Here is a 27,510-nt window from a genome sequence, read left to right as displayed (position 1 = left end):
AATTGGAGCAAACTGTCAACTCGAACACAACAACAGCTTGCATTTATATAATTCCTTTAATGTAGTAAAACGTTCCAAGGCACTTCATAGGAGCGATTATCAAACAAAATTTGACACCGAGCCACATAAGGAGATATTAGGACAGGTAAAAGAATAAGTTTTAAGGAGTGTCTTAAAGGTGGAAAGAGAGGTGAAGAGGTCCAGAGCTTAGGGCCTGGACAGCTGAAGGCACGGCCGCCAATGGTGCAGCGATTAAAATCGGGGATGGGCAAGAGGCCAGAATTAGTGGAGCGCAGAGATCTCGAAGTGATGTAGAGCAGGAGAAGGTTACAGAGATAGGGAGGGGCGAGGCCATGGAGGGATTTAAAATCGAGGTGTTCGTGGACCTGGAGCCAATGTAGGTCAGTGAGCACAGGGGTGATGGGTGAACGGGACTTGTTGCGAGTGAGGATATGGGCAGCAGAGTTTTGGATGAATTCATGCTTATGGAGGATGGAAAATTGGAGACCAGCCAGGAGAGCATTGTATTAGTCGAGTCTATATGTAATAAATGCATGGATGAGGGTTTCAGCAGCAGCGGTAGGGGCGGAGACGGGCGATGTTACGGAGGTGGAAGTAGGCGGTCTTGGTGATGGAGCGGATATGTGGTCAGAATCTCATCTCAGGGTCGAATAGGACACCAAGGTTGCAAACGGTCTGGTTCAACCTCAGACAGTGGCCAGGGAGTGGGATGGAATCAGTGGCTAGGGAACAGAATTTATGGTGGGGAGCGAAGACAATGGCTTCGGTCTTTCCAATATTTAGTTGGAGGAAATTTTTGCTCATCCAGTGCAGGATGTCGGACAAGCAGTGTGACAGATGAGAGACAGTGGAGGGGTTGAGGAAGGTGGTGGTGAGGTAGAGCTGGGTGTCGTCAGTGTACATGTGGAACCTGATGTGTTTTAGGATGAAGTCGCCAAGGGGCAGCATGTAGATGAGAACTAGGAGGGGGATCAAGGATAGATCCTTGGGGGACTCCAGAGGTTATGGTGTGGGAGCGGGAAGAGAAGCCATTGCAGGTGAAATCTATTCCTTTCATCATCTTATAAACCTTGCAATTTTGGGACTGATAGCTTCAGTACAAAAAGATCTGATGGCAAAATTTCCATAAAGATTGTGTGCGCTACAGTTTGAAATGAATTTTCTAAATATGGTCATTAATTACAGCTTATTCCCCAAACGGAATCAGATGCTGTATAACCTGATTGGGACTAGGATCCTTTCTTAATACTGTAGTAATTTAAACTACTCCTGGTAATGGTGTTAATTGTATCCATGTGATTTATATCAATTAGTGTTAATTGTATTTAGGTGGTGCGTATCAATTGGGGACATTTTTGTATCCATTTATATAAGAGCTGATCTCGGTGTGGAGTGGGTGTCATGTGGATCTCTGTGAATAAATTGTAAACAATTTTACAACACCAAGTTATAGTCCAGCAATTTTATTTTAAATTCACAAGCTTTCGGAGGCTTCCCCCTTCGTCAGGTGAACGATGTGAAATCAGGAGGCTTCCCCCTGACGAAGGGGGAAGCCTCCGAAAGCTTGTGAATTTAAAATAAAATTGCTGGACTATAACTTGGTGTTGTAAAATTGTTTACAATTGTCAACCCCAGTCCATCACCGGCATCTCCACATGTGTGAATAAAGGCTTGGAAGCAACTGAAGATCAGGCTCTAGTATTTTATCCTTCACCACCTGGATATCCAATTTGATACAAACAGCACCATTGATTCTCATCACATGGCCAACAGTGTTACTATTGACACCAATGTGCAAATTGCTAGTATTGTTTAGTTCACACTGGTGCTTGATATTATGATAGATTGTGAACATACAAGAGAGCTTGCACAAAACCATATGATACCAGTGAACTGTAGCCCTGCTACTTTTCCAGAGGGTTTATCACAGACACAGACACACACACACACACACACATGTTCATTAGAATTCATTAGGAAATAGCACATCTGGCAAGCATGTTGGGTCTTAGACTGGAAACCATTGGGAGAATCCAATGCAGCATCACTGTCATTCCTCTTGTGCACAATTTTATTTATCTTAGCGAGTGGTAACTGTTTCAGCCAACACAGTGGGATATTCAACACTAATCGCCCGCTGTCCCGCATGCGCGCCAATGCATGCAGTACAGTCCAACGATGCAGTCATCCAACTTGCATGATGATCCATGCGATAACCAACCATGAGTCCATCACATTCATAACAGCTTACAAGTCTTCAGCTGACCATTTCAACAAAGAAAAACGCTAGGAAAGCAAATCATAACACAGTGCTGCAGCACAAAGTCCACCACACAGCATCGCAGTGACAGTGTACAGTGTAACAAGATAATATATTTTGGCAATATTTCAGTTTGGATCCTTACCTTATCCAGAGTAATGTCGATGGATGGAAAAAAATATACATTATAGAGGTGGGGAGGGGCTTAACATCAAATGGGCTGAGATTGTGGGGGAAGATACCAGATAAGACAGGGCAGCTGCTGGTGGAACTCTGTATTAGGTGATGGGCTGTCGAGGAAGTCAAGTGCATGACTCAGTGTAACGCTGAGTCACCTGAAGCTAAATTTCCTTTTAAATTTATACAAGTTGTAGAAGTTTTTAAACAAATTGTTAAAAGATTTTTTTCCGTTAGTCCTTCTAATTTTCAAATAAAGTGTTCACCACAGAAATCTAAACTCTAGGTTGAGATCAGGATGGGTTAAAAGTAAAGTCTGTTCTGAGCAGGGTGGATTGTGAGCAGGGTGGATTGTGAGCAGGGTGGATTGTGAGCAGGGTGGATTGTGAGCAGGGCGCAGGGTGCATTGTGAGCAGGGTAGACTGTGAGCAGGGTGCATTGTGAGCAGGGTGGACTGTGAGCATGGTAGACTGTGAGCAGGGCGCAGGGTGCATTGTGAGCAGGGCAGTCTGTGAGCAGGGTAGACTGTGAGCAGGGGCAGGGTGCATTGCAAGCAGGGCACAGGGTGAATTGTAAGCAGGGTGGATTGTGAGCAGGGTGGACTGTGAGCAGGGTGGATTGTGAGCAGGGTGGATTGTGAGCAGGGTGGATTGTGAGCAGGGTGGATTGTGAGCAGGGCGCATTGTGAGCAGGGTGGATTGTGAGCAGGGTGCATTGCGAGCAGGGTGCATTGTGAGCAGGGCGCAGGGTGCATTGTGAGCAGGGTAGACTCTGAGCAGGGCGGACTGTGAGCAGGGCAGTCTGTGAGCAGGGCGCATTGTGAGCAGGGCGCATTGTGAGCAGGGCGCATTGCGAGCAGGGCGCATTGCGAGCAGGGCGCATTGCGAGCAGGGCGCATTGCGAGCAGGGCGAACTGGTGAGCAGGACGAACTGGTGAGCAGATCGCATGGACAGCAATGTGGGATGAGAGTCATATATAAAACAAGGACAGTATGAGTTGAGAGCAGTCTGGATGGTCAGTTTGAATGTGAATAGTTTGAGTAAGTGCCAATCTGTATTTCCACCAATGGAATCCTGGGTTGTACCGATCTAGTAGGCTCACTTTATTGTGTCTGTCTCAATTCCGAATGGAGGGTCCTTAATTATTTAAATCTTGCTGCATTATTATTGGAATCCTAAGGTAGTTTGAAAAAGATTCCCACAAGAAGAACAAAAATAAAATAAATTTAGATTAAAAGATACAGCTCTTCTAACTATTCAGCTATCTATTAGAGAGCAGCTAGCGACAATATTGCTCTTACTGCCTTCTGAACTTTTCCACTGTTTAAATATAAAACTCCTGTTCCTTAAATTATTTTTGTGACAGCCTGTTTTCATATGGACACTTGTGTGCGACTTTGAATAAGTTGTGCAAAAATCACTAATGCACAGGCATGCCATGTTCAAGTGTGTACTGTGTCATTACAGAAGGTGTACACTGTAACTTAGGCCTTTTTAAGAAGAGATCACTGGGATTGCAGTTCAATCTCTGGCTGTAGAGACCATTTATTCAGTAATTTTATACATCGTAATTCTTTAATTAAAAATATTGGCTAATAAAGGTGTGAAATTAAAGAGGTAGATTTTGCGAATTTGCATTCCTGGTGCTAATGGGTAATAATTGGGAGAGGTGTAAAATGGACGCATTAATCCTGAACCCCGTACTCCTAATTTGCAAAAATTCCAACTGTAAATGTCGGCTAAAATAGCTCAGCTGTTTGAAGACTTCTAGCTCCAAATCGACGGCCCTGCCTCTATTAGGGAAAGATTGGGGCAATAAAATAAAGGGGGGAATATTTCTCATTGGTGTCTGATTTTACTGGGGAAGTTGACATGGATATTAAGCGAGAACATAGGAACACGAGGAGGCCATTCAGCCCCTCGAGCCTGTTCCACCATTTATTTAGATCATGGATGATCTGTATCTTAACTCCATCTACCTGCCTTGGTTCTGTAACCCTTAATAGCCTAACAAAAACCTATCCATCTCAGTTTTGAAATTTTTAATTGACTCCCCAGCCTCAACAGCTTTTTGGGTGAGAGTTCCAGATTCCCACTACCCTGTACTACTTGGCAAAGATCATTCCATCAGGGGACATTAAAGTCTCAGGTGATTTTATAAAATTGTGATGTGCATCTCCTTTAACTTATGAAACGGTTCTCCATCTAGTTAATAATTAATCACTAACAGTATTAAGACTCCCTTAAACTCTTCTGATCTCTGAAGTCCACACATTCTACCAGAAAGAATTACAACATTACGGCAGGTCACGATTATTTTAGCCGGTGTGCCAAAACAACTAGTGACAATCAAAGCAAAGCACGATGGATGTGTTTGCACGCCATTACTGTGCCAGCTATCCAGTTTAAAAGAAACCCGTGAGTGCCACCATTAAAACAGTGGTAACGCAGTATCGGGGCATTAAAGGGGAGATCTGCAGCTCCCCTGTGTGCCCATTTCTGGGGTATGCTCCCTGAGGGCAGCGCTGTCCACTGGGAGCAGCAGATTGCACAGTCACCCGTTCAATGCCTCCCATTTGCTAATATCGCCCATTGTAACTTCTAGCCTGATGTGATTTCAAAGTTGTAAAGAAAACAGATAAAATGTAGTTAAAAATCATTTAATTTTTTTTTTAAGAAAGCGAGTGAAACAGCAAATATTCAAGCCTATCCAGTAACCTTACCTTTGACTTCCATTTTACATTCCACCTCATCCTCACCAAGAGCATTGATTGCTCTACAACTATATAGCCCACCGTCATATGGATTGGGCTTTCGGATCTCCAGTGTGCAGACTCCCTGGCTGCTAAACATCCGATATCGAGGGTCTTTCTCGATTATCATTCTGTTCTTCATCCAACTTATTTTAGGCTAAATGGAAAAGACAAAAACATTGTACGTAAAGAGTGAGCAGAAACACCCATCTGTGTATCATAGGGGCTCACTGTTATTACATAGCCAATGCAGCTGTCAATCAAACAAATGACCGCGTATCGATGAGAAAAGAATGAAAAGAAAGAAGAAAAGAGAGAAAGAACGAACTTGCATTTCTATCACGCCTTTCACAACCTCAGGATGTTCCAAAGTGCTTTACAGCCAATGAAGTACTTCTGAAGTGTAGTCACTGTTGTGATGTAGGAAACTCGGCAGCCAATTTGCATACAGCAAGATCCCACAAACAGCAATGTGATAATCTGTATTTTTTTAGTGACGTTGGTTCAGGGAATAAATATTGGCCAGGACACCGGGGAGATGGCACTCATCTCCCAGCAAGTCTGGTAAAGCCAGAGAACTTACAAAAATGTTGCACATTTTATCAATTGGCGACAAATTGAAAGTACACAAGTGCAGGAAGCTAATGCAAACCGGTCATAATTGCTTAGAGAAAAGACTGAGGATGCATTTAATATAAAGTAAATCTAAACTACATTAGACAATAGAAATTAGAGTGATTGTAATATTAAAGACTTTTTTTTATTGCAAAATGTGGAGATTTACCTCCGACGAAAAAGTCACGTAATGTACCAATACCTTGGGGTTTCCTCTCACACTGCAGTTCAAGGTAGCATTGTATCCAGCCACTGCTACTGTGTTGATCAAAGGATGGGTAAACTTGGGCATCTCGCTAAAATTAAAGTCATCGTACTTGGGAGTCTTTAACGCCAAACCTACAACAGATGACGACAATTAGAACATCGCACGGATTGGACCTACGTTGTCCCTAAATCAAAGTGCGGTGACATTATAACAGCAGCAAAAACAACTTGCACTTATACAGCGCCTTTAACGTAGTAAAACGTCCCAAGGTGCTTCACAGGAGCGATTATCAAACAAAATTTGACACTGAGCCACATAAGGAGATATTAGGACAGGTGACCAAAAGCTTGGTCAAAGAGGTAGGTTTTAAGGAGCGTCTTAAAGGAGGGGAGAAAGAGGTGGAGAGATTCACGGAGGGAATTCCAGAGCTTAGAGTCCAAGCAGCAGAAGGCACGACCGCCAATGGTGGAGCGATGAAAATTGGGGATGCGTAAGAGGCCAGAATTGGAGGAGCGCAGAGATCTCGGAGGGTTGTAGGGCTGGAGGAGGTGACAGAGATAGGGAGGGAGCAAGGCCATGGAGGGATTTGAAAACAAAGATGAGAATTTTAAATTTGAGGCATTGCCGGAACGGGAACCAATGTAGGTCAGAGAGCACAGGGGTGATGGGTGAATGGGAGTAGTTCGGATACAAGTTCGGATACGGGCAGCAGAGTTTTGGATGAGCTGAAGTTTACGGAGGGTAGAAGATGGGAGGCCGGCCAGAAGACCATTGGAATAGTCGAGTTTAGAGGTAACAGAAGTATTATAGGGATATTGTCCAATTTTATTGACCAGAAGATCAGGAGTGGCGTGAATCGGATGTGCTGCCCTCTGTGCCCGATTCTCTAACTATGGCAATGATTGCCAAGCCACAGTTAGTAACATTATGCTACACTAACCCGCTCCACAGGATCTGAGTGCCAAAACTTAGCAAACATTTAATTTAAAGCCAGTGTATTTTGTACCATGGCACGTAAGTAGTTTTTGCACTGTGGCACAACACTGGGTTAGCTTGGTTATCCTTGGAGAGGGTACAGCGCAAATTCACCAGAATAACACCAGGCCTTAAAGGGTTAAATTATTGAGGCCAGGTTGCATAAACTTGGTTTGTTTTCCCTTGAGTATAGAAGGTTGAGGGGTGATCTAATCAAGGTGTTTAAAATGATAAAGGGATTCGATGGGGTAGATACGGAGGAACTATTTCGTCTGGTGGGGGAATCCAGAACAAGAGGGTATAATCTTAAAATTAGAGCTAGACCGTTCAGGAGTGAAATCAGGAAGCATTTCTTCGCACAAAGGGTAGTGGAAATCTGGAACTCGTTCCCCCAAAAGGGTGTGGGTAAGATAGATTTTTGTTGGATAAGGGTATCAAAAGATACAGAGCAAAGGCGAGTAAATGGAGTTGAGGTGCAGATCAGCCATGATCTAATTGAATTGCGGAACAGGCCCGAGAGGCTGAATGGCCTCTTTCTGTTCCTATGTTACTACTGGTGTAGAGTCCAAAACGCTAATGAGAGTTAGTGATAGGACGTGGAAACATACAAAATTGATGAATGATTAAAGTAGAGAATTCTAATTGATCCACCGATAATTAAGTGATTGATTAACTAAAGGTAACCGTCATCTCTCCTGTGCTATGGGTAAGTTTGAAAGGTGCTTCTCCCGAGGGGGAGCCTCGCTGGCGGGAGCGCAGATTAGAGACGGGGGGCAATTCTTCATGCCCAGAGCAGCACTGGACAAAACGATTACTGAAGGAATCATTGCAATGGAGAATTTAAACAGACCCCCCTTCTGAATCACGGCGCTGTTCTTCGTTATAGTGGCTTCATCGCTCAGTCCGCACATATTCTCAGAAAAGACTCTGAAGTAATACTCGTTTCCGATGATGAGTTCCGGTATGACGCAGTTGTTTCTGTGGTAGTGCTCGACCACTGTGTACCAATCCTACGGTGGGAGAGAAACAATCACAGCATCACCGTTGGTTTCGAAAGAACTGCAGCAAACGTGGTGTTGTCTTGTCCGTTCAGCTCCTGTAACACTGCAGAGGTACGGGGCCTTCGCATCAGAGCAAGTGCGAATATGGAGGACCATGTCAGTGCTATCAGTCTGGAATCATACAGCACAGAAGGAGGCCAATCGGCCCATCGTGTCTGTGCCGGCTCTATGAAAGAGCCATTCAATTAGTCCTACTCCCTCAGCTCTTTCCCCAAAGCCCAGCAAAATTTTCCTTTTCAAGTATTTATCCAATTCCCTTTTGAAAGTTACTATTGAATCTGCTTCCACCACCCTTTCAGGCAGCGCATTCCAGATCATTAGAACTCTCTGTGTAAAAAAAATTCTCCTCATTTCTCCCCTGGAATTTTTGCCAATTATCTTAAATCTGTGTCCTCTGGTTACCGACCCTCCTGCCAGTGGTAACAGATTCTCCCTTTCTACTCTATCTAAAACCCCTCATAATTTTGAACACCTTTATTAAATTTCCCCTTAACCTTCTCTGCTCTAAGGAGAACAATCCCAGCTTCTCCAGTCTCTCCACATAACTGAAGTCGCTCATCCTTGGTACCATTTTTGTAAATCTTCTCTGCACCCACTCCAAGGCACTTGACATCTTTCCTAAAATGTGGTGTCCAGAATTGGACACAATACTCTAGTTGAGGCCTAACCTGTGCTTTATAAAAGTTTACCATAAATTTCTTGCTTTTGCACTCTCTGCCTCTATTTATAAAGCCCAGGATCCCATATGCTTTTATTAACAGCCTTCTCAAGTTGTCCTGCCACCGTCAAAGATTTGTCCATGTGCACCCCCAGGTCTCTCTGTTCCCGCACCCCTTTCAAAATTGTATCATTTAATTGATATTGCCTCTCCTTATTTTTGCTTCCAAAAGCACCACTTTACACTTCTCTGCATTAAATTTTATCTGCCATGTGTCTGCCCGTTTCACCACTCCTGAAGTCTGTCACTATCCTCCTCACTGTTTACTACTTTTCCAAGCTTTGTGTCACCTGCAAACTTTGAAATTGGAAGGCCCCTTATACCTTGAATATCCAAATCTTTTGACTCCATGAGCCACTCAGGTCCATTCCTTGTAGCCTTACAAGCCCCTATTAATCTGCAAATAGCTCAAGCTGTCGATACCAACAGATTTTGCTGTTCTGATTTAGGATTTATCCACCAACAGCGCTAAGGGCAGCCCCTTTCCAAACCTCCAGGCCCAAGAAATTCAAACTGGACAAACCAGTGAGTGAGGAATAGAAAATCAGCGAGACATGTAATGCCAAATAGAGTTTTGTAAACAAAAATTTGAATGCAAGCCATAGGACAGTTATAGCAGCGTGGCATAATGAATAATCCAAAATTTGGGTTGGCCTATATTAGCTGTCTAAAAGTCTACCCTAGCATTTTTAGAGCCATTGGTGCTAATGCGCCAGCTTTCCTCCTCCCCACCGCCCCGCCCACCCCGCTGAAGATTTGAGAATATCAAGACATTTGTTCACTATTCCTGCCCAAGTTAGAAAGTTGAACAAAGTTAATCCATTCAATTTTGGTCACTACACAAAGATTCATAATAGAAACTAATAGCATCTACCAGGCTGCTACTTAATGTCAAGCAATCAAATTTGTAGCACACATTATTCTGTGAAATTATCAAATTATGTATGGTGCTTTGCTTTTCTTCAGCAAGATTCTTTTCATCAGATTATTATGAAACTGTCACTATTTCAGCTCAGAGCACATCCATCATCCCCAAAGTATACAGGTCTCTTGTATCTTGCGTGACTACTGGTCTATCACTTTCCATCTCATTGTTTTTTCTCCAAGATTGTCTCCCGTTCTTACTTGTCCCCAGCTGCTGTTCCTCTTGTCCTAACTCTCCTTTATCATCTATTATCAATTCTGACGAAAGATCAACAACCTAAAACGTGAACTCTGTTTCTCTTTCCACAGATGTTGCCTGATGTGCTGAGGGTTTCCAGCATTTTCTATTTTTATTTCAGATTTCCAGCATCTGCAGGATTTTGCTTTTGTCTGCTTTACCATGTTTGTTTTCCCTCCTTATCTGTCCCTCAGGATCCATCCTTCATTCTCCTCAGCTGCCAACAGAAGCCTGAAACCCGATATTGAATATACATAAATGCCAACCTAGAAAACTATCAAAAGCCACAAACATTGCCTGGCACTTATGTGGGTCCAATGTTACCTGCCCACTTGTCAGCCCAGGCCTGGATTCATCAGCAAATAGTCCCACTGCTGACCTTATGATGGACGGAAGGTTATTGATAAAGCATCTTAAGATGGATGGATTAAGGACGCTGCCCTGAGGGGCTCCAGCAACGATGTGCAGGGGCCGTGATGACTGATCTCAATCAACCACAACCATCTTCGTGTGTGTCAGATATGACTCCAGCCATTGGTAGGTTTTCCCTTCGACTCCCATTGACCTTAGTTATTGGTGAATAGGTGTTACTTAATGGCACGACTGATTCCTTCTCCCACTACATTGATGCTGATCAGGAGGAGGCTGATAGGGCAGTAATTGGTTGGATTAAACCAATCCTGCTTTTTGTGGATTGGACAAACTTGGGCAATTGGCCACATTATCAGATGTCAGTATCATAGCTGCACTGGAATAGCTTGGCTGGGAAGTTGACTAGTTCTTGTGTGCAGGTCTTCAGCACAACAGCCAAGGATGTTAACAGGGTCCATGGACTTTGTTGTGCCCAATGTACTCAGCTGCTACTTAATGTCACATGGAGTGATCCAAATTGGCTGGACATCGGCATCTATGATTGTGCACTACATGGAAGGACATGCCTGCCCTTCTAAAACAGCACATCATCAGACATACCATGAGCAATGCCATGGAAATTCACTTATACAGATAAACAGACAGAGAGTGAGAGTGAGGTAAAATGTCCAGCATGTGTTTTCTCTATATGCAAATATCCTTCACACTTCAAAGTGTGTGACACTTAAAAAAAAAGTAAGTCATTAATAACTTGCAACCTACAGAGAAACTCCCACTGCATCAGAAAATATCTTATTGACACAGGAGGCTGAATGCAGCACTTGAAAATAAGAAGATAAACCAGTTTGTAACTGACCTGAGCATCGATATCAAGAATGCAGAGCAATTACACCTTGCAGCACTGACAGGCCACAATACTAGACTTTTAGCAGCAGAATAATACACTGTGCTTTACACGGTATAATGCTCCTGTCCTTATGAAACGGTATATTATCTGATTCAAAGACCATTTGAGATTCAACAATGTGAAACGCAAAATGGGCCTGAGTTGTCAGGGCTTCCTGGGTTGGATCTTCTGGCCTCGTGAGGCAATTGCAGCTGGTAATTTGGACACCTCATGTTTATCATTAATAATAGGGGCAGGTTTAGTGAGCACACAGGGATTTAAAAAAATTCATTCTTGGGATGTGGGTGTCTCTGGCAAGGCCGGCATTTATCGCCCGTCCCTAGTTGCCCTGAGAAGGTGATGGTGGGCCTTCTTCTTGAACCACAGAACACTTTAATGCAACTGAGTGGCTGAGTTAACTTCCACCTCTTCATTTCTGAAACAAGGAAGGAAGAGAGGCACACATTTTAATGTCAAATGTGAACAGGAAACAGAGAGTTGGGATAAATGGTTCATTCTCGGACTGGCAACCTGTAGCCAGTGGTGTTCCGCAGGGGTCGGTGCTGGGTCCCCAACTCTTTGCAATCTATATTAACGATTTGGAGGAGGGGACCGAGTGTAACATATCAAAGTTTGCAGATGATACAAAGATGGGAGGGAAAGTAGAGAGTGAGGAGGACATAAAAAACCTACAAGGGGATATAGACAGGCTGGGTGAGTGGGCGGAGATTTGGCAGATGCAATACAATATTGGAAAATGTGAGGTTATGCACTTTGGCAGGAAAAATCAGAGAGCAAGTTATTATCTTAATGGCGAGAAACTGGAAAGTACTGCAGTACAAAGGGATCTGGGGGTCCTTGTGCAAGAAAATCAAAAAGTTAGTATGCAGGGGCAGCAGGTGATCAAGAAGGCCAACGGAATGTTGGCTTTTATTGCTAGGGGGATAGAATATAAAAACAGGGAGGTATTGCTGCAGTTATATAAGGTATTGGTGAGACCGCACCTGGAATACTGCATACAGTTTTGGTGTCCATACTTAAGAAAAGACATACTTGCTCTCGAGGCAGTACAAAGAAGGTTCACTCGGTTAATCCCGGGGATGTGGGGGTGGACATATGAGGAGAGGTTGAGTAGATTGGGACTCTACTCATTGGAGTTCAGAAGAATGAGAGGCGATCTTATTGAAACATATAAGATTGTGAAGGGGCTTGATCGGGTGGATGCGGTAAGGATGTTCCCAAGGATGGGTGAAACTAGAACTAGGGGGCATAATCTTAGACTAAGGGGCTGCTCTTTCAAAACTGAGATGAGGAGAAACTTCTTCACTCAGAGGGTAGTAGGTCTGTGGAATTTGCTGCCCCAGGAAGCTGTGGAAGCTACATCATTAAATAAATTTAAAACAGAAATAGACAGTTTCCTAGAAGTGAAGGGAATTAGGGGTTATGGGGAGTGGGCAGGAAATTGGATGTGAATTTAGATTTGAGGTTAGGATCAGATCAGTCATGATCTTTTTGAATGGCGGAGCAGGCTCGAGGGGCCGATTGGCCTACTCCTGCTCCTATTTCTTATGTTTCTTAAATAACAAGAAAATCCAGTTCTTTATCATACCCTCAGAATTCACCTCTCCAATGGAGGGAATTTGAGACTCTTTCACATTTCTGATTTATTCTTTGGCCTCAGTGGTTCCATTTCACACTTACCATGGTCTTTTTATCAGCTTTTTGAATGGTGTATCCAGTGATAGTGGAATTCCCATCATCCTTTGGTGGCATCCACTCCAACTCAGCATTCGTATCCCACACATCTACAATTTTCACGGCCAAGGGTGGACCGGGCTTTTCTGTTTAAAACATTCATTAAAATAACCGTTTCTCTTTTTTCTGCCATCCACATGTTTCCTCATTTGCCTGTTTATTTCTCCCATAATTCCTCGAACCTCTGCCTCTCATCATTCAGCTGTTGTGCGGGTCTTACCCTGTCACTGCTGCCAGTCAACACTAAAACAGAACTCACTAAATAATAATCACCCCCACCCGCACCCCCCCCCCCCCTCAATTATACCTCAGAGGCCTTTGAGATTTCTTCCAGGTTCAAGTAAGAGGTCTGCAAGATGTAGCTGACCTCCTCACACCCATGCCGGAGATCCAAGATGCAACCTACCTACATCCTAAGCCTACCCCCTCCCACCCATACCATCGATCCAAGATTTGGTTTACCTCCATCCTAAACCTACCCCCTGCCTATACTAGAACTCCAACATTGAGGCTAATTGTCTACCAAGTCCATTTCCCACCAATACAGGGGATCCAAGATTCAGGCTGTCTTCATCCCAAGCCTACATTCCACCCATACTAGACATCCAAGTTTCAGCCTACTTCTCATCCATGCCTACCTCCTACCTAAACAAGGGACCAGAGACTTGCTTCACCTCACCCTCCTGCTATTAGCTGTGACAAAGGAGGGAAAAAATTCACTTCAATACAGTTACTGCTCCATTGCTAATGTAATCAAACTAAAAAGTGCGACAGCAGGATAATAAATCTTTACATATACAAGAAAGCAAATATGTGTTACCAATAATGCTTCAGCAATTTTATTTAAGGCCTCTTGGGTGATGTTGTTTTCGTATCATCACACTCTTCCATTGGAGATTAGTGTGAAGTAGTGGAAGGATTTGCAGTCTGACAGGCCGTAGGACGTGGACGCTCCTTCCATTATCGTAGGGTGGTTGGTCCTACACGGGGGGAGGGTTTTATGGACTCCCACAATCCATACGATGAGGGAGGGCCACCCACACCCACCGGACACAAGAATCCCGCTGGATGTCAACCCAGAAATCAGAGCTGGAGCTCCGGTCTCCACTCCCCGGGACTGTCTGGAGCTCCGGTCTCCACTCCCCAGGACTGTCTGGAGCTCCAGTCTCCACTCCCCGGGACTGTCTGGAGCTCCAGTCTCCACTCCCCGGGACTGTCTGGAGCTCCGGTCTGCACTCCCCGGGACTGTCTGGAGCTCCGGTCTCCACTCCCCGGGACTGTCTGGAGCTCCAGTCTCCACTCCCCGGGACTGTCTGGAGCTCCGGTCTCCACTCCCCGGGACTGTCTGGAGCTCCAGTCTCCCCTCGCCGGGACTGTCTGGAGCTCCAGTCTCCCCTCGCCGGGACTGTCTGGAACAAGAGTTTAAGCCCTTCTGATTCACAGGCAGGAATGCTCCCGCTGAGCCAAAGGCTCGCTCCTCTGAGAGACGCCTAATGTACTAATTGGGCCAGAAGAGGTTCATATAAAACAGGGCATGAATTTCAGGAAAATCAATTGCAGCACTGACATATCTCGACCTGAAGCTAAATCACGTGTGGGCACTCTGTCCGCTTTTTATACTAACCCAGCAAGTGGCAGGTTTGTGTGAATGTGCAATGGTGTGAAGCTGGTAAGAATAAAAGGAGCAGGGAGAGTGGACCTGAGCGATCGTTAAAAGGAGAGGGGAGAGTGGACCTGAGCGATCGTTAAAAGGAGAGGGGAGAGTGGACCTGAGCGATCCTTAAAAGGAGGGGGGAAGAGTGGACCTGAGCGATCCTTAAAAGGAGGGGGGAAGAGTGGACCTGAGGGGTGACATCAAAAAAAAATCAAGAAAAAGACAAAAAGTGACGTCACGGAGGAGTGCCGAGGGCAGTTCAGTGTAAGTATTTAGTTTATTGGTAAGTGTTTTTAGTGGTTAGTGTCCTTAGTGGTGGTTAGTGTCTTTAGTGGTTAGTCTGTTAGTGTTAGTTAAAAAGCCTTAAAACTAAACAGTTAAAAAGAGCAGCAATCTAGTACAAAGTAGATAAATTAATTAGTTTTAAAAAAACCTAAAAATAAACCAAGTCAATTAATTACATAAGAACTTTGATTAATTAAATATATAAAATAAGGTTTGATTGGATGGCAGGGCATGTGATGTGTGGTAACTGCAGCATGTGGGAGTTGGTGGAGACCAGCGAGATCTCGAGTAACCACATCTGCAGGAAGTGTCCGCAACTCGAGGAACTTCGGCTCAGAGTTGTTGAGCTGGAGTCTGAGCTGCAGACATTGCGATGCATCAGGGAGGGGGAAGAGTTATCTGGACACTTTGATCCAGGAGGCAGTCACACCCCTTAGGTTAGGTAGTGGTTTAGATTCGTTCAGTGGTCAGAGACAGGAGGGTGTGACTGCGAGTCAGGCAGGTAAGGGGACCAAGGATGCAGTGATGGAGGAGACAGCCTTTAACCTTGTTCAACAGGTACGAGGTACTTGCTACCTGTGTGGATGAGAACAAAGACTGCAGGGAGGATGGGCAAACTGACCACGGCACCGTGGTACAGGAGGCCATTCAAGTGGGGGGAGTAAAAAGGAATGTAGTAGTGGGAGGGGATTGTATGGTCAGGGGGGCAGATACTGTTCTCTGCAGCCGTGACCGGGAGTCCCGAAGGCTGTGTTGTCTGCCCGGTGCCAGGATTAAGGACATCTCCTCACAGCTGGAAAAGAACTTGGAGCATGAGGGGGAGGATCCAGTTGTCATGGTCCACGTAGGAACCAACGATCCAGGTAGAACTAGGAAAGAGGTTCTGCTGAGGGAGTTTGAGGAGCTAGCGTCTAAATTAATAAGCAGAACCTCAAAGGTAATAATCTCTGCATTACTACCTGAGACACACGCAAATTGGCACAGGGTCAAACAGATCAGAGAGTTAAATGTGTGACTCAAAGAGTGGTGTGGGAGACAGGGGGTTCGATTCATGGGGCACTGGCACCAGTACTGGGGAAAGAGGGAGCTGTTCCATTGGGTTGGGCTCCATTTAAACTGGGCTGGGATCAGTCTCCTGGCGAATCGAATAACTAGGGCTGCAGGTAGGGCTTTAAACTAAAAATAGGGTGGAGGGGGAGGGTTCAGACAAGGGTAAATTTATAAATCTAAAGAGAAAAGTCAAGGCCATAGAGCAGTGTAATGATTTGGGTAAAGATAAACAGAGTGTACCAGAAAGGTTCAGAGAGTTTAACGGTCGTAGTGCATCTGTGAATAAGGTCAAATCAGGGAAAAATAATAAAAAGTTAAAATTAAAGGCACTTTATCTAAATACACAAAGCATTCACAACAAAGATAGATGAATTAATTGCACAAATAGAGATAAATGGGTATGATCTAGTAGCCATTTCTGAGACGTGGTTGCAGGGTGACCAAGGTTGGGAACTAAATATTCCAGGGTACTTGACTTTTCAAAAAGACAGACAAAATGGAAAAGGATGATATAAGGACAGTAGTGAGAAAGGATTTTAGCTCAGGAGATCAGGATGTATCATCAGTATAGGTGGAGATAAGAAATAACAAGGGGCAGAAAACACTGATGGGAGTAGTTTATAAGCCCCCTTACAGTGGTTATACAGTTGGACAGAGTATTAATCAAGAAATAAGAGGAGCTTGTAACAAAGGTAATGCAATAATCGTGGGGGACTTTAACCTTCATATAGACTGGGCAAATCAAATTGGCAAAAATAGTTTGGAGGATGAGTTCATGGAATGCATATGAGAGAGTTTCCTAGAACAATACGTCATGGAGCCAACTAGGGAACAGGCTATTTTAGATTTTGTGTTGTGTAATGAGACAGGGTTAATTAGTAATCTCATAGTAAGGGATCCTCTGGGGAAGAGTGATCATAATATGATAGAATTTCACATTGAGTTCGACACTGACATACTTAAGTCCGAAACTAGAGTCTTAAACTTAAACAAAGCCAATTACATAGGTATGAAGGGCAAGTTGGCTAAGGTTGATGGTTGATTAGGAAATTAGATTAAAAGATATGATGGTAGATAAGCAATGGTGAACATTTAAAGAAATAATTCATAATTCTCAACAAATATACATTCCATTGAGAAATAAAAACTCCATGGGAAAAGTGATCCATTCGTGGCTAACTAAAGAAGTTAAGGATAGTATTAGATTACAAGATGAGACTTATAATGTTGCTCAGAAGATTTGTAAGCCTGAGGATTGGGAGAGTTTTAGAAACCTGCAATGGATGACCAAGAGTTGATAAAGAGGGAGAAAATAGAATATGAGAGTAAACTAACGAGAAATACAAAAACAGATTGTAAGAGCTTTTACAAGTATGTAAGAAAGGAAGAGAGTAGCAAAAGTAAACGTGGGTCCCTTAGAGGCAGGGACAGGAGAAATTATAATGGGGAGTAAGGAAATGGCAGAGACGTTAAACAAATATTTTGTATCTGTCTTCACAGTAGAAGACACAAAAAACATACCAGAAATAATGGGGAACCAAGGGTCTAATGAGAGTGAGGAACTTAAAATAATTTATATTAGTAAAGAAAAAGTATTGGAGAAATTAATAGGATTAAAAGTCAAAACATCCCCTGAACTGATGGCCTACATCCTAGGGTTCTGCAGAGATATTGGATGCATTGGTTATGATCTTCCAAAATTCCCTAGATTCTAGTACGGTCCCAACGGATTGGCAGGTAACAAATGTAACACCGCTATTCAAGAAAGGAGGGAGAGAGAAAATAGGGAACTACAGGCCAGGTAGCCTGACATCAGTAGTCAGGAAAATGCTGGAATTCATTATTAAGGATGTAGTAACAGGGCACTTAGAAAATCATAATATGATTAGGCAAAGTCAACACGGTTTTATGAAAGAGAAATCATGTTTGACAAACCTATGAGAATCTTTTGAGGATGGAACTAGCAGGGCAGATAAAGGGGAACCAGTGGATGTAGCATATTTGGATTTTCAAAAGGCATTCGATAAGCTGCCACACGAAAGGTAAGGGCTCTTGAGGTTCAGGGTAATACATTAGCATGGATAGAGGATTGGTTAACGGACAGAAAACAGAGAGTAGGGATAAATGGGTCATTTTCAGGTTGGCAGGCTGTAACTAGTGGGGTGCCGCAAGGATCGGTGCTTGGGCCTCAGCTATTTACAATCTATATTAATGACTTAGATGAAGGGACCGAGTGTAATGTATCCAAGTTTGCTGATGCTACAAAGCTAGGTGGGAAAGTAAACGGTGAGATTTAAGGTGGTCATGGAAAAGGACAGGGAGGGGCCAGAAATAAAGGTTCTAAATTGGGGGAAGGCCGATTTTAATAGGATAAGGCAGGATCTGGCCAAAATGGACTGGGATCAGCTGCTTGTAGGAAAATCCGCATCGGAGCAATGGGAGTCTTTCAGAAGGGAGATTGAGACCATACAATGGCAACATGTTCCCGTAAAGGTCAAGGGTGGTTCCAAGAACTCCAGGGAACCTTGGATGTCAGGGGATATACGAGAATGGATTAGGAAAAAAAGGAGGGCTTTTGGCAGATACAAAAGGCTAAAGACGGAGGGAGCCCTAGAGGAGTACAAAAAGTGCAGGGGGATACTTAAAAAAGAAATTAGGAGATCAAGGAGGGGCCATGAAATAACACTGGCGAGCAAAATAAAGGAAAATCCTAAGATGTTTTATAAGTATATTAAGGGTAAGAGGATGACTAGGGAAAAAATAGGGCCCATTAGGGACAAAAATGGCAATCTGTGTGTGGAGCCGGCAGATGTAGGAGGGGTTCTAAATGAATTTTTTGCATCTGTTTTCACTATGGAGAAGGACGATGTAGACATAGAAATACGGCAGGGGGACTGTGATATACTCGAACATATTAACATCGAGCGGGAGGAGGTATTGGCGGTTTTAGCAGGCCTAAAAATGGATAAATCCCCAGGCCTGGACGAAATGTATCCCAGGCTACTGTGTGAGGCAAAGGAGGAGATTGCGGGGGCTCTGACACATATATTCAGAACCTCTCTGGCCACAGGGGATGTGCCAGAGGACTGGAGAACCGCTAATGTAGTACCATTATTCAAGAAGGGGAGTAGGGAAAAACCGGGGAACTACAGGCCAGTGAGCCTAACATCAGTGGTAGGAAAATTATTGGAAAAAATTCTGAAGGACAAAATTAGTCTCCACTTGGAGAAGCAAGGATTAATCAGGGATAGTCAACATGGCTTTGTCAAGGGAAGATCATGTCTGACTAATTTGATTGAATTTTTTGAGGGGGTGACTAGGCGTGTGGATGAGGGTAACGCAGTGGATGTGGTATACATGGATTTCAGTAAGGCCTTCGATAAAGTCCCCCACAGGAGACTGGTCAAGAAGGTACGAGCCCATGGAATCCAGGGTGCCTTGGCACTTTGGATACAAAACTGGCTTAGTGGCAGAAGGCAGAGGGTGATGGTCGAAGGTTGTTTTTGTGACTGGAAGCCTGTGGCCAGTGGGGTACCACAGGGATCGGTGCTGGGTCCCTTGCTGTTTGTGGTCTACATTAATGACTTGGATATGAATGTAAAAGGTATGATCAGTAAGTTCGCTGATGATACAAAAATTGGTAGGGTGGTAAATAGCGAGGAGGATAGCCTCAGTCTGCAGGACGATATAGATGGGTTGGTCAGATGGGCGGAACAGTGGCAAATGGAATTTAACCCGGAAAAGTGCGAGGTGATGCACTTTGGAGGGACTAACAAGGCAAGGGAATACACAATGAATGGGAGGACCCTAGGCAAGACAGAGGGTCAGAGGGATCTTGGTGTGCAAGTTCACAGATCCCTGAAGGCGGCGGAACAGGTAGATAAGGTGGTAAAGAAGGCATATGGGATACTTGCCTTTATTAGCCGAGGCATAGAATATAAGAGCAAGGAGGTTATGATGGAGCTGTATAAAACACTGGTTAGGCCACAGCTGGAGTACTGTGTGCAGTTCTGGTCGCCACACTACAGGAAGGATGTGATCGCTTTGGAGAGGGTGCAGAGGAGATTCACCAGGATGTTACCAGGGCTGGAGCGCTTCAGCTATGAAGAGAGACTGGGAAGATTGGGTTTGTTTTCCTTGGAGCAGAGGAGGCTGAGGGGGGACATGATTGAGGTGTACAAAATTATGAGGGGCACAGATAGGATGGATACTAAGGAGCTTTTTCCCTTCGTTGAGGGTTCTATAACAAGGGGTCATAGATTCAAGGTGAAAGGCGGGAGGTTTAGAGGGGATTTGAGAAAGAACTTTTTCACCCAGAGGGTGGTTGGAGTCTGGAACTCACTGCCTGAAAGGGTTGTGGAGGCAGGAACCCTCACAACATTCAAGAAGCATTTGGATGAGCACTTGAAATGCCATAGCATACAAGGCTACGGACCAAATGCTGGAATATGGGATTAGAGTAGACAGGGCTTGATGGCCGGCGTGGACACGATGGGCCGAAGGGCCTCTATCCGTGCTGTATAACTCTATGACTCTATGACTCTATGACACAAAGAGTCTGCAGAGGGATATAGATGGTTAAGTGAGTGGGCAAGAATGTGGCAGATGGAGTATAATGTAGGGAAATGTGAGTTTATTCACTTTGGTAGGAAGAATAGAAAAACAGAATATTTTTTAAATGGTGAGAAACTATTAAATGTTGGTGTCCAGAGAGACTTGGATGTCCTTGTACATGAAATACAGAAAGTTAACATGCAGGTACAGCAAGCAATTAGGAAGGCAAATGATATGTTGGCCTTTATTGCAAGGGGGTTGGAGTACAAGAGTAAGGAAGTCTTGCTGCAATTGTACAGGGCTTTGGTGAGACCAAACTTGGAGTACTGTGTACAGTTTTGGTCTCCTTACCTAAGGAAGGATATACTTGCCTTAGAGGTGGTGCAACGAAGGTTCACTAGATTGATTCCTGGGATGAGAGGGTTGTCCTATGAGGAGAGATTGAGTAGTTTAGAGGAATGAGAAATGATCTCATTGAAACATAAGATTCTGAGGGGGCTTGACAGGGTAGATGCTGACAGGCTGATCCCCTGGCTGGAGAGTCTAGAACTAGTGGGCATAGTCTCAAGATAAGGGGTCAGCCATTTAGGACTGAGATGAGGAAGAATTTCTTCACTCAGATGGTTGTGAATCTTTGGAATACTCTACTCCAGAGGGCTGTGGATTTTCAGTCGTTCAGTATATTCAAGACTGAGATCGATAGATTTTTGGACACGAAGGGAATCAAGGGATATGGGGATAGGGTGGGAAAGTTGAGTTGAGGTCGAAGATCAGCCACGATCTTATTGAATGGCGGACCAGGCTCGAGGGGCTGGATGGCCTACTCCTGCTCCTATTTCTTATGTATCTTATGTTACATACCAACTATCTGAATGATTAGTGTGGCCTTGTCCTCAATGTTCTCCACCTGGACCGTGAGCTGATAGTTGCCCGAATTCTTCCGCTCAGCTTTGCGGATGAACAGCACCGTGTCTGATTCAGTGTTGCGGATGCTGACTGTACTTAAATCCAAGGGAATTCCGTCCTTTGTCCAGATGACCTTGGCCCTCGGTTTACCCTGGTGATAAAGGTTAATAGTATACATCAGTGCATGACTCAACTCCGATTCAATGCCCATTGTGTAGCAACGGACGGAGTGGGGGGGGGGGGGGGAGGTCCTTCACATTGTGACTGGTGGAAGGTGCTACCACTAAAAGAAAGAACTTGCATTTATATAGCGCCTTTCACGGCCTCAGAACGCCCCAAAGCGCTTTACAGCCAATGGAGTAATTTTAAAATGTAGTCACCGTTGTAATGTAGGAAACGCGGCAGCCAATTCATGCACAGAAAGCTCCCACGAGCAGCAATTAGATAAATGACCAGATAATCTGTGTTTAGTAATACTGGGTGAGGGATAAATATTGGCCGTGGGATCTTTTACCTCCACGTGTGATTTTATGATGGTCGACTTTATGACTCCCAGTGAGTTTCAGGTTAGGGTTACGGTTAGGATGGGTGGAGTGAGTGTCCAGATTTCAAATCCGAGCTTCCTCTGCACGCTGCCGGTCAGCTGCCTGCCCGAAACATCAGGAAAAATCTGGAAAGTGGCAGCTGGCCGGTGGGCGTGCGCGGAGGATCGGGCGGCTGGAGGAAACTGACATTAGAGGAAACCGGAGGTACATTAGGGAAGCCTCGCCGTCGAGAGGGTGAATCGTGGGAGAGGGGTATCGCGGGAGGGGTCCTGCGGGAGGGATGATGGGTAGCGGGTGGAGGAGTCTGGGGGCAGGGGAGGCAGCAACTTTCCTCGTGGGGTTCGGAGGAGCGTCCGTGCCCCTCTGGACCCCAACAGAAGAAGGTTTTCCGCTGGAGGGCCCCTTGAACCTCCCAACAGCCTCTGTTTAAATATTTAGAAAGCGTGGGTGGCCGCGATCAAATTAAAGAGTGCCCAGGATCCTCCTCCATCCCAGCTGCTTCTCACGCCCAGCCTGACACCTCTCTAGATATATATTCCATGCTCGTAGTTACATCAAGAAACAGGCCATTCGGTCCAACTGGTCTGTGCCGGTGTTTATGCTCCACACGAGCCTCCTCCCGCCTTACTTCATCTAACTCTATCAGCATATCCTTCTATTTCTTTCTCCCTCGTGTGTTTATCCAGCTTCCCCTTAAATGCATCGATTCTATTCGCCTCAGCCACTCCTTGTAGTACGGAGTTCCACATTCTAACCACTCTCTGAGTCAAAAAGTTTCTCCTGAATTCCCTATTGGATTTATTAGTCACTATCTTATATTTATGACCTCTAGTTCTGGTCTCCCCCACAAGTGGAAACATCTTCTCTACGTCTACCCGATCAAACCCTTTCATTATCTTAAAGACTTTATCAGGTCTCCCTTCAGCCTCCTCTTTTCTAAAGAAAAGAGTCTGAGCCTGTCCAGTCTTTCCTGATAGGTATAACCTCTCAGTTCTGGTATCATCCTTGTGAATCTTTTTTGCACCTTCTCCAGTGCCTCTATATCCTTTTTATAATATGGAGAGCTGAACTGTGCACAGTTCTCCAAGTGTGGTCTAATCAAAGGTTCTGTACAAGTTTAACACAACATCTCTGCTTTTCAATTCTATTCCTCTAGAAGTGAACCCCAGTTACTGACCTGCCTTTTTTTATGGCCTTATTAACCTGCGTCGCTACTTTTAGTGATTTGTGTATCTGTACCCCCAGATCCCTCTGCTCCTCTACCCCATTTAGACTCTTATTATCCAAGCAGTGTGTGGCCTCCTTACTCTTCCTAACAAAATGCACCGCCTCACACTTATGTATAGTGTGAGACTAGGTCCTCGGTACGGTTTCACAAGATTCCCAAGGATGATACCAGAACTGAGAGGATATACTTACCAGGAAAGGCTGAAGAGGGAGGATTTCAGCGTGCCGTTCTCGGGAGTTGGGTAGGGCTCTGACTCTGGACTTATTCCGCAACCTTAATGCAGAATAAGTCCAGACTGCATTAAAGGTGAATGTTGGAAACGCTCCCTCAGACTGCTACCCTGGAATGCGTGTTCTTTAACATTCAAGGGTTGGGCAGAAATTTTGGCAGAACTTCATTTTTGTAGTCATCTCCTTCCCTCGGGCACTGAATGAATCAGGGAGAGTCCGTGACAGAGAAAACTGTACAAGGTTCACATGGAAGGACGGCCATGGGCTGAATATCTTTGGGCGTTTAGAGTTTATGGGGTAATTTTCACCTTCACCACCTGGTAATCGGGTAAAACGGAACACCTCGTCGTTGAAATCCATAGAAAGAAAGAACGAACTTGCATTTCTATAGCGCCTTTCACAACCTCAGAATGTCCCAAAGCTCTTTGCAGACAATTAAGTATCTTGTTTTTTGAAGTGTAGTCACTGTTGTAATGCAGGAAACACAGCAGCCAATTTGTGCACAGCAAGATCCCACAAACAGCAATGAGATAATAACCAGATAATCTGGTTTTAGTGAAGTTTGTTAATGGATAAATATTGGCCAGGACACCGGGGAGAACTCCCCTGCTCTTCTTTAAAATAGTGGCCATGGGATCTTTTACGTCCACCTGAGAGGGCAGACGGGGCCTCAGTTTAACGTCTCATCTGAAAGACGGCACCTCCGACAGTGCAGCACTCCCTCAGTACTGGCACTGAATTGTGTGCTCAAGTCTCTGGAGTGGGGCTCGAACCCACGACCTTCTAACTCAGAGGCGAGAGCGCTACCCACTGACTCTGTGGGATGAAAATCGGGGTGGGGGGAGGTAGGGGGGTTCTGCAATGAGTGGGTGATTCACCAGCTCATCACCCAGTCACCCAGCCGGTGAAGGTGAAGATTCTCCCAAATCATTTTTTTTGTGATTCAAAATAAAATGATGTCATGTAGAAAGAAAGCTCAAAATTTACACACTGACTAAAAAGTGAATGGGGGCCGATCTCGACTTTGTGTTACAGTGTAAAACAGGCGATAGCGAATCGGCAGCCTGTTTTACATCTCTCCCCATTTTTATTTCTGTTGGGGTCAATGGGGAGAGATGTAAACGAGCTGCCCACTCGCTATCGCCCGTTTTACACTTTCGCACAAAGCCACAATCTTCCCCAATTCGTTCCATGATGAACGACCCAACTCTCAGTGGCAGGTTTAAGTCTGCAGAGATACAGGACACAAGCCCTCGCCCCCTGGCGCTCGTCCCTACCTGGAATGGGATCAGGAGATTAACCGACTCCCCGACTCTGCGAATATATGTTTGCTTCAGCTGGCGAGGGAGTCGGATTTTGGGGGGTTCTGAAAGAGATGAACAATAGAGCACACAGCAATTAGCAAATTATAAAGTCATCTCGGTGTGAGGATCAGGTGCACACGCACACGCATACACGCACATGAACACAGGCAAACACACACGTGTGCACACGCACGCACATACACGCACACAGGCATACACACATGCACACGCACATGAACACAGGCAAACGCACACGTGTGCACACGCACACAGGCATACTCACAGACACACACGCAGATACACACAGGCACGCGCAATCATGCACACGCAGATACACACAGGCACGCACACGCAGATACACACAGGCACGTGCAATCATGCACACGCAGATACGCACACGCACACACAGGCATTGATTCTGGTATAGCTGCGGCTAATGGTCGATGACTAATTCCCAACAGAGAAGATCGCTCACCCACGACTTCTCGGACTAGAATGGCCTGGGTCATAGTGACCGGGCGGCTTTCACCAGCTGCGTTCACAGCCTTTACCCTCACGTAGATCTTCTCCCCCATCGGGAGGCCCGTTATTGTGTACTTGGTTTTATCGATCAGCTCTGTGTTCGACGCCACCCACTCATTCGCTGGAGAGAAACAAAAGAAAGAAAAAAAAGTATTTCTGTTGTTCAGAAAGAAAACTGCGATAATATAATCTGGGCGCCGCACTTCAGGAAGGATCTACTGGTCTTGGAGGGGGTGCAGCACAGATTCATCAGAATGATACCGGGGCTAAAAGGGTTAAATTACGAGGACAGGTTACATAAACTAGACTTGTATTCCCTCGAGTATAGAAGATTAAGGGGTGATCTAATTGAGGTGTTTAAGATGATTAAAGGATTTGATAGGGTAGACAGAGAGAAACTATTTCCTCTGGTGGTGGGGGGGAGTCCAGAACAAGGGGGCAGAACCTTAAAATTAGAGCCTGGCCGTTCAGGGGTGATGTCAGGAAGCATTTCTTCACACAAAGGGGAGTGGAAATCTGGAACTCTCCCCCCCGCAAAAAACTGTCGAGGCTGGGGGTCAATTGAAAATTTCAAAACTGTGATTGATGGATTTTTTTTTAGGTAAGGGTGTTAAAGGATATGTAACCAAGGTGGGTAAATGGAGTTAAGATACTGATCAGCAATGATCTATTGAATGGCGGAACAGGCCCGAGGGGCTGAATGGCCTCCTCCTGTTCCTATGAGAGGGTTTTAGTCATATATAGACATGACCACAAATAGGAAGACTTGCATTTATACAAGGCCCTCAAACATTCCAAAGCACCTCACCTACAGGGAGTTCACTTTCAACTGTCGTTATGCAGGTAAACATGGCAGCCATTTTGCACATAGCAAGATCTCACAAACAGCAATGAGATGATGATCAGTTAATCTGTTTTTGGCAATGTTGGTTGCAGAAAGAATATTATCGCTGTTCTTCTTGCAATAGTGTCATGTGATATTTAATGTTGATTGGCTCCATATGATTTATATCAATTAATGTTAATTGTGTTCAGGTGTTGATCTTATCTATCGGGGACTCGCTTGTATCCATTTACAAGAGAGCTTATCTGGGGTGTGGGTGTAGGGATCTTTGTGAATAAAGGCTTGGAAGTAACTGAAGACCAGGCTGTAGTATTCTATTCCTCACCACCTGGCTATCCAGTTTATAACCGTTTAAGATCCTCCCGAATAGGCCTATGGGGCCTCTCCCAAAGTTCGGCACCTCTGAGATTGCGGGACTCCCCCAGGACTGCACTGAAGTGTCGGCTGAGACATCAACTAGTGAATTGGTCTCACTAGTAAATGTTCACTAATCCAATAATGTTAGCCAAGTAAGTACTCACTAGTTAGGACCAATCAAGGCAATTGCTCAAGAAAAGCTGATAAAATGTCTGCAGTGGCTCATTGGGTAGCACTCTCGCCTCTGAGTCAGGAGGTTGTGGGTTCAAGCCCCACTCCAGAGACTTGAGCACAAAATCTAGGCTGACAGTCTCAGTGCAGTGCTGAGGGGGTGCTGAACTGTTGGAGTGTGCCGTCTTTCGGATGAGGTGTTAAACTGAGGCCATCATGCATTGTATTGTGCGACTACCTGGAGGGTAGAAGGCAAACTAGATGGACCTTGACCTTTTCTCGTCCAGCAATTCCTATCTACATTATTTATCGTTAAGGCGCCTTGTCCTCTTTAGGATATTGGTGGAAGTGGCAGGCTTACTTCCTTCAAAGCAGTACTCGATGAGGTAGCCATCTAACCCCGCTGCTCCAATACGCTCAGGAGGCCGCCACTTCAGTGATACGCTGCTGTCCGTCACACCGTCGGAAGAGAGGAGCGTAGGCTCGCTGGTTGGAGCTGGAGGAAAAAAAACACAGGACAATTCACGGTGATGAGGAGGTCATCAATTTAAAATCTTCACGGAGAGTGAGGAGAGCGGTTAGGAGACATTTCTGTTTACAAATGGTGTTTGTACAAAACGAGTGCTTATTCTCGCTCTAGAATTCATACTTCACATCGAAAAAGTAACGGCACTGAATATTGGTGAATCAGAAACCCACGTGCACTTTTTTCAAGTAGGCATACAACAGGTGGAACCTTGGCATCTACTTGACAATGTGGAAGATTGTCCAGGTATGTACTATACACAAAAAAACAGGATAAATCTAACCTGGCCAATTATAGTCCTATCAGCCTCCTCCCAATCAGTAAAGTGATGGAAGGAGTCATTAATAGTGCCATGAAAGAGACAATTACTC

General features: G+C 44.8%; 1 protein-coding gene across 1 annotated transcript in view; it reads right to left on the bottom strand.

Moving 5' to 3' along the window:
* mybpc1 (myosin binding protein C1) overlaps nt 1–27,510 on the bottom strand; it is a 126,252-nt gene that overhangs the window by 9,337 nt on the left and 89,405 nt on the right. Inside the window, exons 23-30 of the mRNA XM_067999993.1 lie at nt 26,975–27,109; nt 25,195–25,362; nt 24,693–24,781; nt 21,368–21,563; nt 12,910–13,049; nt 7,860–8,019; nt 6,029–6,165; nt 5,182–5,368 (exon numbers count right to left, since the gene is read on the bottom strand). Coding sequence (XP_067856094.1) covers nt 5,182–5,368; nt 6,029–6,165; nt 7,860–8,019; nt 12,910–13,049; nt 21,368–21,563; nt 24,693–24,781; nt 25,195–25,362; nt 26,975–27,109 — 1,212 coding nt within the window. The remainder of the gene's footprint in view (nt 1–5,181; nt 5,369–6,028; nt 6,166–7,859; nt 8,020–12,909; nt 13,050–21,367; nt 21,564–24,692; nt 24,782–25,194; nt 25,363–26,974; nt 27,110–27,510) is intronic.

This window comes from Heptranchias perlo, chromosome 18, assembly GCF_035084215.1.
Source record: "Heptranchias perlo isolate sHepPer1 chromosome 18, sHepPer1.hap1, whole genome shotgun sequence".
NCBI lineage: Eukaryota > Metazoa > Chordata > Chondrichthyes > Hexanchiformes > Hexanchidae > Heptranchias > Heptranchias perlo.
This window is presented reverse-complemented; position numbering and strand designations above follow the sequence as displayed.